General features: G+C 37.8%; 1 protein-coding gene across 6 annotated transcripts in view; it reads right to left on the reverse strand.

The window, feature by feature from the left end:
- The window catches only part of U2SURP (U2 snRNP associated SURP domain containing), a 45,316-nt gene that overhangs the window by 18,089 nt on the left and 14,404 nt on the right, over positions 1-12,823 (reverse strand). For 5 of the 6 annotated variants that reach the window (XM_063306636.1, XM_063306635.1, XM_063306633.1 and 2 more), the window contains 6 exons: positions 7,355-7,449; positions 7,243-7,275; positions 7,070-7,152; positions 4,981-5,146; positions 4,135-4,346; positions 2,397-2,440 (listed from right to left, as the gene is read on the reverse strand). In XM_063306636.1, the coding sequence (XP_063162706.1) occupies positions 2,397-2,440; positions 4,135-4,346; positions 4,981-5,146; positions 7,070-7,152; positions 7,243-7,275; positions 7,355-7,449 (633 nt within the window). Of the gene's footprint in view, positions 1-2,396; positions 2,441-4,134; positions 4,347-4,980; positions 5,147-7,069; positions 7,153-7,242; positions 7,276-7,354; positions 7,450-12,823 lie in introns of those variants that run through there. The other variant, XM_063306638.1, reaches the window with a different exon arrangement.

The following is a 12,823-nucleotide window of genomic DNA, read 5'->3' on the forward strand; positions in this document are numbered from 1 at the left end:
AAAGCTAACACTAATTACTAAAAGTAGCTTTTAAAGTGTTATCCTCTACTCATTTCTTAATTTCCTATCATCATCCTTGAAATTACTGCTCACAATATCCAAATAATTAAGTAATCATTTTAGTCACTGCAGAAGTCTAAGAGGAAATATTTGGTAATTGCATTTTGAAATGGCACTGCAAACCTAATTTCAGGTTCTGAATTTTAAGATTTTAGTTCTTTGTACTTCAAGGATTACCTATCTTACCTGTGAAATTACCTAAAACTCTTTCTTCAAGTGTACTGCCAAGTAAGACATGAAAAGTAGCTATAAGTAAAAGAACCTTTTTAGTGGTGGCATCCCATTTGCCTTCTCTATCAAAAGAAAAAAGGCCCAGAATTATTTTAGTTTGGTCTTAACTCTTAAAGTGTGTTATTTTACTCCTTTTTAAATCTGATTTTTAACTTATCTGATGCTGTTTTATTCCTGCATTTTATCTTACTGTATTTTACTGGGACTTTTTTTTTTCCTTTTCCTATTTTTAGGCCAGGACATCTTGACAGAATACAGCCTATAAATAATGCAAAGAACACAATGCAAATAAGCAACATGAACAAATTCACAGAATCCAAAGGTAAATTTCCCCCCTTTTCTTTTAAGCCCACTAAATTTACAATCCTAAATAATAACACCACAGACTCAGTGGGCTTTTTTCTTTTGGTAGGTATGTTGCTTCCAAAACATCTTGTCAATATGTTGGAAGGCCAAAATCATTTCATTTCAACAGTAAAGTGAAATGTCAATTTAACAGACTAATTGTGGGGATCAGTTGTTGTTATTTACAATTGTCTGTTAATCAGAATTTATATTATCCACAATCACTATCATTTGCATCATTTTACACCATTTGTATAATGACAATATTACACCAATGACATAAAATGACTTAATACAACAGGAATTCCCATCCACTGCATCTGAGATTTTCTAAATAGAGGTTTAACCACATTCTCAAATATACTTATTGATATACAAAGGAATACTTTCTATCCTTGAACTCTTAAAATGCTGCAGTGAGCAAAACTAGAACATTCCTTTTCTGTAAAAGGTTATGATGTTTTCAATGCTAAACAACAACAAAAATTAAGTAAACATTTGCAAACACATTCTCCTGGCTCTTATAAGTCATATCACATAGCTAGAACTCTTCAGCACTGAAAATTGTTATCTCCTCTTTTTAAAAAAAAAAGCATCATGGAAAAGATGCTTGCACTACTGTCTTCAAAACTTATAGCCTGGTTACAACTATTACGTTTATGATAAAAAACAATGTAAGACAAAAGGATAATAGTTTGTAAAACATCAATTTGGCCAACAAAAAGAAGTCTTTCAGTTATAATAAAACCACATTAATTGGAGCTGATCGTACCAATGTCTGGTCAAAAACTGTATACTTTCCCAATCCATCCCATGATGTTTTCCTGGTCCCCCGCTGCCGCAGACAGTTCAGCTGGTGTTGTTCACCAAGGCCAATGTCAAAGAGAATTTGGAAATCTCTGGTGCTCATTTATTTTAAACAAGTGTTTGTGTTGCTGTGTTTCAGAAAAGCTTTATGCTCGGCTGAGCAAGGATTTGCCTAACACATACTGTACTCCTTTTGCCCTGAATTACAATATACTAAATTATATCCTGATTATGAAAATTATATCCGCCATACAAGATACTCCTAATACTCTCACCTCATAATTCAGAGAAAGATAATTTAATTATGATTACTATGCTAAAGCCTTCAAAATATTACAGAAAAGTCAAGCTTTCATCCAAACCTCAATCATACAAGTCAACCAATGACCAACGATCAAAATCCTCCATGAAACCACATAACGAAAGATGATATTATAATAATTCTAGATATATATATAATTAAAATCTATTCAATATCTCCAGGCTTGTGGGATAAATGTGCCAGTAACAATACCCTTTGATCATTAAACAACAGGCAAGCCTAAAATCACTCTGATTTTTACTGAGATACATCAGTCCACCTTTTCACAACATGACAGCTCCAGATCTGCTGTATTACTACTGACCACCCCCAGCAATATGGTCCTGCATGCTATCCAGGAACAATGAAAGGTATAATCTAAAACATTTGGAAGGCACGAAGTTGGGAAAAACTGGACTTTCTTTGCATCCAAAATAATTCCAACTTTCATTCCATTTAATCCTACACCTAAACTGAAATACTAGTGAAGGGCAGCTTAATATAGATATTAAATCTCAACATTCTCACTCATACCTATAAAGCAACCATTGCTCAGTCAAGCCTAAGCTTTTCCTCAACATCACAATTTCTATAAATTCCAAATGGGATATTTGCTATATTTAGATCAGTAATAATAAAGAAAAACATGTACCTTTCTGTTGGGATAACCACTTTGACTATGGCTTGCGACAGAGTCTGTATATGAAGTCACATCAGATAATAAACATAGAATATGTGAGTATTGTTAACAAGTAACAAGCAAAAAATACATATGCATTGAAAATACTACACATCTATCACATGTTTTGCAGGCAATCACTGCTGCAAAGTTATAGACTATGCAATTACATAGCAAATTACTGTGTGTGGTGAACCACAAAAGGTTCACAAATTTCAAAGTACATTCCAAACAGAATGCACATCAGTGCACTGAATAGATACTATACTAGTATCAGCCCAAGGATTAGGCACAAATATCCATGTGTAAAGTACGGCTTTCACTTTTCTAAATAGCAATTTCCATCTTACTGCTCAATTGCTGTTTCCAGCATTATCTTCAGTTTGTGAAACAACTTCCCCATATAGCATAGAAAAGCTACTTAAAAAAACAAAAGCCTCACTGTACACAGACAAACCCACCACATGCATCTGAAGGGGCTTGCCAGATGAAGGCAAATATAGAAAATGGAATCATATTTTCTATTTCTATTTTGGTCCTATGCAAGCTAACATTTGTGGTGGTTCCACCATGTTTATGTGATCAGGCTATGGAATTAAATGCTCTAACTTGCCATCCCCTCCCTTCTGAGACTTAATTTTCCCAACCTTCATTATTGGTTTTTAGGGCTGTTTAAATCTTTTGAAAGCAGTGCTTTGGAACATGTGGGAGTCCATAGAAATCACCTCTTTTTGAATCATTAAAGCAGAGTATGCACAACCAGAAAGCAGCTGGGACCTGCTTACAAAACAGTTGTCTGAGTCTGGAGAAATGCATGGCTCTTTGATGATTTGGAAGGAGGGGCTTCATACAGTTCCCATGCATTCCAAAGGAGCTTTTCCAAAGGATCTGATAGCCCTACTGGTTTAATCACAGTTAAGCATCACACTGAGAGTGGCAACAGTTTAGGCTACCCAAGGCTCTTGCTTACCAGATTTTGAATCCTGCAAGGAACCCAGGATTTAAAGAATGCGTAGGGGAGCAGCCCCTGAGAAGTTTTCACCACAATTACTGTCACTGCCCAAGCAACACTTAACTATGTTAAAGCCAGCACTAGAATTTTGCAGTCCAAAATCAAAAGCTTGCCTGAGCAAGGCAACAAGAGAAAAAAAAATATAAGCAATCCTGCAGTCAGTTTGAACCAGGAGCTGTTATATTTGTACTGGCCATTAGTTCTCAACCCTTTCAAACCTAAGAAACTTCATGAAAGTATTAAAACAATGTAATATCACTTGTGTTTAAAAGTTACTTACCATTTACTAGTCTGTTAAAAAAATCCTTTTAAATATGCTGATAGTTATTCTCAACTACTGATTCAATGTCTGAAATAGCTTTTTACATAGAAACATGTGAGCTCATCCTAATTAATCAATCTGCCTGAACTGAAATGTAGCCTTTAAAATATCAATTTAGATACTGCAAATCTGGCAGCTAACAAAAGGGGGACAGAGGAGAAAAAAACCAGGGAGTGTGGAGGGGGAAAACACATGGTGGCCAGATTTAAAAGTGCAATTAAAAACAAAGCCCAATTATGTAGCCCAACATGCCAAGGGAATGAGGCTCCTTAAACTAAGGCAGGGAACAATTCAGTTAAACTGAGAATTGAATAGCACAATTCTATCACATAGTTTCAAATACTATATAAGATGTATGGCCCTGGGTAACTTTTTACCTTCTCAAAATCTTCTTTGTTTTTAGGTGGTGGCAACATTGGAGCATTAGGGTTCTTCAATCTCTCTCTGGGCTGAGCATTAAACGGCAGACCCGAAGGAGGTGGTGGAAGGGTATGTTCCATCATTGAAGGAGGAATGTATATAGGATGAGGAGGAATAGGAACGGCTTTGCCCCAGCCTAATTTCATTTCAAAAGACATGATCATCTTGCCTGGGGAATGAAGTTGTACTGTTTCAGAAATTGCATTATCATTATTTCAATGAAAATAGGTGCTCATATAGAAGCTCACTATAGTCTACCATATATATCATGCAACAGAAACAAACACCTGCATTAAATTCAGTCTTTTTAAAGATGTCTGACCAGGGATACTGAAATAACTAAGCACTGCAACCTCCAAAGATCAGTTCTCACATTAAAGTATTTTATAAATATAAAAATGGACATAGGACTTTGTGGACATGCATACATTTGCATGATTACAGTAACTGGATTTCAAACAATTCAAATACTACTATTAGAGCTAAATCCAGACTGGGCTTTTTCTTTTTTCAAAATCACAAACTAAATATCAAATACATTCCTCTAAGGAAAAACCTAGTTATATAAACATGGTAGGCAATCTGATAGATTAAGCCATCTGGCACCTACTAATGTGGTATCTTCAAAATTCTTAAAAGGTAAGGAAGATTTACTTTTTGTTTTGAAAATCTTTTGTTAAGATTTTCATAACAAAGTATAGATAAGTAAGTAAGTAAACCCTCCCCATCAGTGGAACACATGGCTTTTCTCAGTGTTCTTCCTGAGATGATATATATTAAAGTTAAGTTCAATCCTTCAGTACCATTTAAATTCTTTAGTGCACGTTCAGCATCTCTCCTGTTCATGAAGGCAACAAATCCACAATTCCTTTCTCTTGCTCTTTCTTCATCAGTCCTTGGCCACATAATTTTCACACTTGCCAAAGGTCCAAAGCGTCCAAATTCTTGGCATAACATCTCTTCGTTCATCTAGAGGTATAAAACAGAATGAGATATTTCTCAAATGGAAGTGCATTTCCTATATTCTGTGGATACAACCGGAAAGAAATTGAAAGACTTGTTAATAGAATGGTGTTATGATAAAAGACATCACAAGATCCAGATACAGCCTAGTGATTTGTTCTCACAGCAATAAAGCATGGTTCATAATCCAACAGTGCTAAATAACTTTGGGGTTGGAGTCTCAATTTTTAGATGCAATTGAGAAAGCTGCCTACTTATAAAATGGCTGATATAATGGACAGGACCAGTCTCTCTCTCTCTCACTCACACGCACACACACACAGTACAATGAACTAGCCCCATCAATCCAAGTGTTCTCTATAATCCTGTTGGGATCTCTGTTATATCCAAATGAATTTCTGCAAATGAACCTGAAGCTAGAGAGTAGTGTTTTGCTTTAGAACATGACAGTTTCTCATTTTGGCCATTTTTAAAATTATTGTTTAGTTTTTGGAAAAAAACAGAATGTTGACCCTACGCAGCTGGGGTAGATAACCTTTTCAGGACCCAGGGACACATTTAAAATTTTGAGAGCATGAAGTAAGCATCCTCACAACATAGCTGCCATAGAAAACATGACCAGTCAAAAATACCCATTAATCAAATGAGGAAATAGCAAAGCAGGATGCTCATGGAGGGACCTATGTCAGACCGAAAGGTTTTGCTGCAAATCAACACGTTGCTAGAGGCTGTTGCTTTGCAGTGCACCAGCTTTCTGTTCTGACAAGATAAACGTGCCTCCAGGCTCAGGAGAGATGTCAGGCATACATTATATATTCCTGCCATACTACAGCTAGTAGCAAGTTAACTTAAATCAGAGCCAGGAGGAGGAGCTGGTGCTGAAGGGGGGGTCAGAAATGGAAGTATAAGCAGACCTTGCTTAATGACCATTTAATGAAAGGTTCAGAGATACGACGGGGCTAAAAAAAGTTACTTACGGCCTGCCCTCAAAGTTATGACCATCACACCAGCCCCGCAGTCACATGATCGTGATTTGGGAGCTTGGCAACCAGCTCACATTTACAACCATTTGCAGGGTCCCACAGTCACTTGACCACAATTTGCGACCTTCCCAGCTGGCTTCCAACTCGAAAAATCAATTGGAAACAATTGATTTACAACTGTCACTATTCAATTTATGACTATGTGACTCCCTTTATGGCTGCTGCAAAAGTGGTCATAAAATTGGGTCTAGTCACATGGTTCCTCACTTAACGACCTCATTGCTTAGCAACTGAAATTCTGATCCCTATTGTGGTCGTTAACTACCTGTATATGTGTATAGGAAATGGGCCCACATATGGAATGATCAAGACAAAGCAGAGAAGCATAAAATTATATACAGACAGACAGACAGACAGATAGATAAAATAGTTAAGAGACAAGGCAGGGAACAAAACTTTTTCCTCCACTGTGTGGTTTTCCTTCAGAGACAATGAGATGCTTTTTTATCTAAATTCTTACTAGAGGAGAAAGAATAAGGAAGAAAAGATTCTTGTGAGAGTATAAAGTCAATTTGCATCATACCTTTGTCTTTGAACTGATGAATGTAAACAAAATTAATGTCTAACCTATTGAAAGCATCTAACAGATATTCTCTAGGTAAATTCATATATTTATCTATCTATTTCAATTTTAAAAATTATAGCTAACATCATGCACAGTCCAGCAGATATGGCTGAAATGAGAAGACCTGGAGTAAAATCTTTATTCAACCACTAATTCAAGCGATGACTTATACAAATCATTATCAAAATTCCCTTGCTCTCCAAAATATTTATATAAAGCATTCTGGGTAAACATACACAATAATATTTGCATACTTATGATATGAAAAACTGTATACAGAGTTCATAGGAACGAATGTTTTTTAACTCCTGTAATTATTACCTGGGGATTAATGTTTCCAAGATATAAATTTGTTGTACTTGGATCTCCAACATCATGTGAACCTGGAGCATAGTCATCCAGTACTAAAACAAAAGCAACAAAAAAAGATGTAATCCAATGCATCCATTTTAAAATAACTAAGCATTTAAGTAGTTATAAAACATTATTACTACCTGAAGATCTGTTTCTTCTTGAGGGTGCATCCACTAAAGGAAAGAAAGGATGTCTATTCAGTTTCAAGTTTTTGTAGAATTACAATACTGTAATAAAACTGTGATTACTTACTGGAACGGCGTTGGCCATCTGAATCTGACTGAGGTGGCTCAAAACGACTTAATCTACCTTTGGTTTTATGTCTTTCATCACGCTCTTCTTGAATTCTATAAGAGATATTTTATAAAAGTAGTAAGTGGCTTCAATTCTAACAGCCATCATATAATTAAAGGAATTTTTAAATCAATTTAACTTATTCTACCATTTGAAAACATCTATCCAAGCTTTAATGTAATAAGATAATTTTTCTTTTATAAGACAGAATTCATTTAGACCAGGGTTCTCCAAATATCGACCCCCAAGGACTATCCATTATTGTTGTTGTTATTATTCATAGTACTATTAGTTAAAGTAGTATTTATTAAATTATTTTCATATAACAAATGTCTGGTGGTGGATGAACAATCTGAAACTTCATGAACGGGTCAATGACCTGAAGAGGGGACCCCTGGTTTAGACCATGGGTAAATCTCTCTCAAACAAGCAGAATATTACTACTCACCATAAAAGCTTCCCTTCAATCTGAGATACCCAATATGAATTGTGCCTCTGCTTATTCCTTGGCAGACTGAAAATATTGTAACTTAGATGAAAGTACTGCTCTCTTATCCAATCTGACCACTCAGCTTGCAGCAGAAAAATAGCTTGCATGGTTAAGACAGTTGTAGAAATAGAAAATAGTTTTGAGAGTAACCCTAAGATTACAAACTCAAAAATGTCATCAAGTGCCCACTAAATATACAGAAAGAACAGCTATATAACATGTTAAAAAAATCTGTGCCCAGGTATTAAGATTCATAAATCAAAGTAATGCAGACTTCTATCCATTGGGTGTGTGTGGAATTACTTGTCCCAAGGAGCTTAGATGGAAGCATAATTAAAACATGGGGTGGGGATGGTGGGCAAAGAAAGAAATAATGGGAAGAGGTTCCCAAGATTGGTAAAAAGACATAAATACTATTAAGATCCAGATGTCACACTCCCTTGTGGAAGACAGATGTTTCCTAATTGATAAAACAATTGTTTATTACCCTTTTCAGGCATAGGAGATTATTAAGAACAGTATCATTTTGAGAGTAGGAAGGTACAAGCTGAGAGCTTTAAAGGATGGCTTTCTAAAGGATCAAAGGAAGGTATCAAAATAAGAAAAGCCATACTATGATCGGCCTGGTATCAGAGAGCTGAAAAAAATCTCTATGGATGAGACCTAGTGGTCTGAATAATACAAAAGAACACACAGAAACCTGCTATTAGAGCATGTAAGATTTGAGGCCTAATGTTCTTTTCTTTTTAAAAAAAAACCTCACCTATAACTGCCTTTGTGCAATCTATTTCTTTTTCCTACTCTAATTAATGAACCCTTTCCAAGAGGCTTTAGAGATCCAGTACTCCTTTCTGTGTGCTAGAACTGTATTCAGGAAAGACTTAATTTTAAGATGGCTGGGTATTCCACACTGAGACAGATTAAGATGAAATCCAGAAAGACACATACTACCCAGCCTGTTCTTAGATATCAAATTATTAGCTCTTTAACATTAAGATTTAATATTATTTATTCTGACAGAACTATAATTCTAGGTAGATACAGGATAACTGGACTGAGAAACAATGATTCCTACTAGATCACTGCACATTCAGCATAAAGACTTTAAAAGGGGCCTGTAAGCTCAGTCTATTGAATACAGTGCAAACTATGTCAGTTATTTTCATGAGGAATCCAGGAACTAGTGGTTAGATTCCTCTAAGAAACAATACCGAAATACTGGAAAGTGCTCAGGCGTGTCCCTGGGGCTTGAGAACTCTGGCGCCTTATTTCCATAGGGATGATTATACGAATACTATACTATACTATACTATACTATACTATACTATACTATACTATACTTCTAGAGGAAGAAAATTGCCTGTCTCGTCTTGGAGAGTCTTGATGACCACTTTTTATTAAGTTCTCCTGAAATGAAATGATTATTTTATTTTCTGCATACAGCCCTTGAGAAAAAGAAATGAGGGAAACTCAGAAAGAGGGTCTTGCTAAGAAAAAAAATATTCTGGGAAATTCTTCTTGCATCTGGAGAGATTTGGAAAATTAGTGATATGAAGAGTTTTGCTCCAGACTTCCAGTGCGGACAAGGCGGACTAAACAGCTGTGCCCACCAGCTCAATGGGCAGAACTGACAACATGGCAGTATTTTCAGGCTCAGGCAGGTTTTTCCTGAAGCACAAGAGTGTTTCTCCGGAAAAAGAAAAACACCTGGAATCACCCCATCTGTCTTCCAGATGTCTGCTTGCAGCCAGAAGATCGCAAATAATGTTTGCATTCAATTGGTAAGGGGTAACTGGGAGGCTGGGACGTCACCATTTCCAAGCGATGCTGTAGCCCTAAAGGGAAACTGGCCATCCCATCTCTAAATCACCCAATTTATATTTCTTTTAAGTACACGTACCCTATGAGAGGCTTTCTATAGCAAGGAGAAGCGGGTTCTCTTCGTGCTTATCATAATTTTTGGGATCAATTTTAAAAAAATAATTCTTTTTAAGTTTTGGACTTTGTTTTCCATCCAAATATTAAGGAGGATTGAGAGTAAATAATTGTCTCCGTTATTATTTTTGTACTAAATTTGAAGATATTAGCATTTTCCTACATGCTGAATCGTCTGTTTCGAACTTTCAGTTTTCTGCTTCTACTTTCCCTGGGGAACTGTCTGCATATCTCACTTTCCCTTGTGTAAACACATTCTCTTCAGCAAAGGATCGTTACCTTGTTGTGGTGCTGGAGCTTGAGCACCTCAATGATGCCATGAGCTAAACCGTGAAGGGCCACCCAAGACGGGAAGGTCATGACAGAGAGGTCAGACTAAATGCGATCCCTGGGGAAGGTAATGGCAACCCACCCCAGTATTCTTGCCATGAAAACTCAATGGATCAGTACAACCAGAGACATGTCGGTATACCATCGGAACATGAGACTCCCAGGTCGGAAGATGGTCAAAATGCTACTGGGGAGGACAGAGGATGAGTTCAACTAGCCCCAGACGTGATGACGCAGCTAGCTCAAAGCCGAAAGGACGGCTAGCAGCCACCGGTGCTGGTGGTGAACGGCGAATCCGATGTTCTAAGGATCAACACACCATTGGAACCTGGAATGTAAGATCTATGAGCCAGGGCAAATTGGATGTGGTTATTGGTGAGATGTCAAGATTAAAGATAGACATTTTGGGCATCAGGAACTGAAATGGACTGGAATGGGCCACTTCACATCAAATGACCACCAGATCTACTACTGTGGACAAGAGGACCACAGAAGAAATGGAGTAGCCTTCATAATTAATAGTAAAGTGGCTAAAGCAGTGCTTGGATACAATCCAAAAAACGATGGAATGATCTCAATTCGAATTCAGGGCAAGTCATCTAACATCACAGTGATCCAAATCTACGCCCCAACCACAGATGCTGAAGAAGCTGAAGTAGAGCAGTTCTATGAGGATCTGCAGCACCTACTGGACAAGATGCCAAAAAGAGATGTTATTTTCATCACAGGAGACTGGAATGCTAAGGTGGGCAGTCAAATGACACCTGGAATTACATGTAAGCATGGCCTCGGAGAACAAAACGAAGCAGGACATAGGCTGATAGAATTTTGCCAAGACAACTCACTCTGCATAACAAACGCTCTCTTCCAACAACCTAAGAGACAGCTTTATACACGGACTTCACCAGATGGACAACACTGAAATCAGATTGACTACATCCTTTGCAGCCAAAGGTGGCGGACATCTGTACAGTCGGTAAAAACAAGGCCTGGAGCTGACTGTAGTTCCAATCACGAACTTCTTACTGCACAATTTAGGATCAGACTCAAGAGATTAGGGAAGACCCACAGATCGGCTAGATATGAGCTCACTAATATTCCTAAGGAATATGCAGTGGAGGTGAAGAATAGATTTAAGGGACTGGACTTAGTAGATAGGGTCCCGGAAGAACTCTGGACAGAAGTTGGCAGCATTGTTCAGGAGGCGGCAACAAAATACATCTCAAAGAAAGAGAAAACCAAGAAGGCAAAATGGCTGTCTGCTGAGACACTAGAAGTAGCCCAAGAAAGAAGGAAAGCAAAAGGCAACAGTGATAGGGGGAGATATGCCCAATTAAAGGCAAAATTCCAGAGGTTAGCCAGAAGAGATAAGGAATTATTTTTAAACAAGCAATGTGCGGAAGTGGAAGAAGACAATAGAATAGGAAGGACAAGAGACCTCTTCCAGAAAATTAGAAACATTGGAGGTAAATTCCAGGCAAAAATGGGCATGATCAAAAACAAAGATGGCAAGGACCTCACAGAAGAAGAAATCAAGAAAAGGTGGCAAGAATATACGGAAGACCTGTATAGGAAGGATAACAATATCGGGGAAAGCTTTGACGGTGTGGTCAGTGAGCGAAAATGCCAGACATCCTGAAGAGTGAGGTTGAATGGGCCTTAAGAAGCATTGCTAATAACAAGGCAGCAGGAGATGACGGCATCCCAGCTGAACTGTTCAAAATCTTGCGAGATGATGCTGTCAAGGTAATGCATGCTATATGCCAGCAAATTTGGAAAACACAAGAATGGCCATCAGATTGGAAAAAATCAACTTATATCCCCATACCAAAAAAGGGAAACACTAAAGACTGTTCAAACTATCGAACAGTGGCACTCATTTCACATGCCAGTAAGGTAATGCTCAAGATCCTGCAAGGTAGACTTCAGCAGTTCATGGAGCGAGAATTGCCAGATGTACAAGCTGGCTTTAGAAAAGGCAGAGGAACTAGAGACCAAATTGCCAATATCCGCTGGATAATGGAAAAAGCCAACATCTATTTCTGTTTTATTGACTATTCTAAAGCTTTTGACTGTGTGGACCATAACAAATTGTGGCAAGTTCTTAGTGGTATGGGGATACCAAGTCATCTTGTATGCCTCCTGAAGAATCTGTATAACGACCAAGTAGCAACAGTAAGAACAGACCACGGAACAACGGACTGGTTTAAGATTGGAAAAGGAGTACGGCAGGGCTGTATACTCTCACCCTACCTATTCAACTTGTACACAGAACACATCATGCGACATGCTGGGCTTGAGGAATCCAAGGCTGGAGTTAAAATTGCTGGAAGAAACATTAACAATCTCAGATATGCAGATGATACCACTTTGATGGCTGAAAGCGAAGAGGAACTGAGGAGCCTTATGATGCAGGTGAAAGAAGAAAGTGCAAAAGCTGGTCCCCATAGTTAAAGCCATGGTGTTCCCCGTAGTAACATGGTTGTGAGAGCTGGACCATAAGGAAGGCTGAGAGAAGGAAGATCGATGCTTTGGAACTGTGGTGTTGGAGGAAAATTCTGAGAGTGCCTTGGACTGCAAGAAGATCAAACCAGTCCATCCTCCAGGAAATCAAGACAGACTGCTCACTTGAGGGAATGATATTAAAGGTAAAACTGAAATACTTTGACCAC

This window comes from Candoia aspera, chromosome 6 (assembly GCF_035149785.1).
Source record: "Candoia aspera isolate rCanAsp1 chromosome 6, rCanAsp1.hap2, whole genome shotgun sequence".
Lineage (NCBI taxonomy): Eukaryota > Metazoa > Chordata > Lepidosauria > Squamata > Boidae > Candoia > Candoia aspera.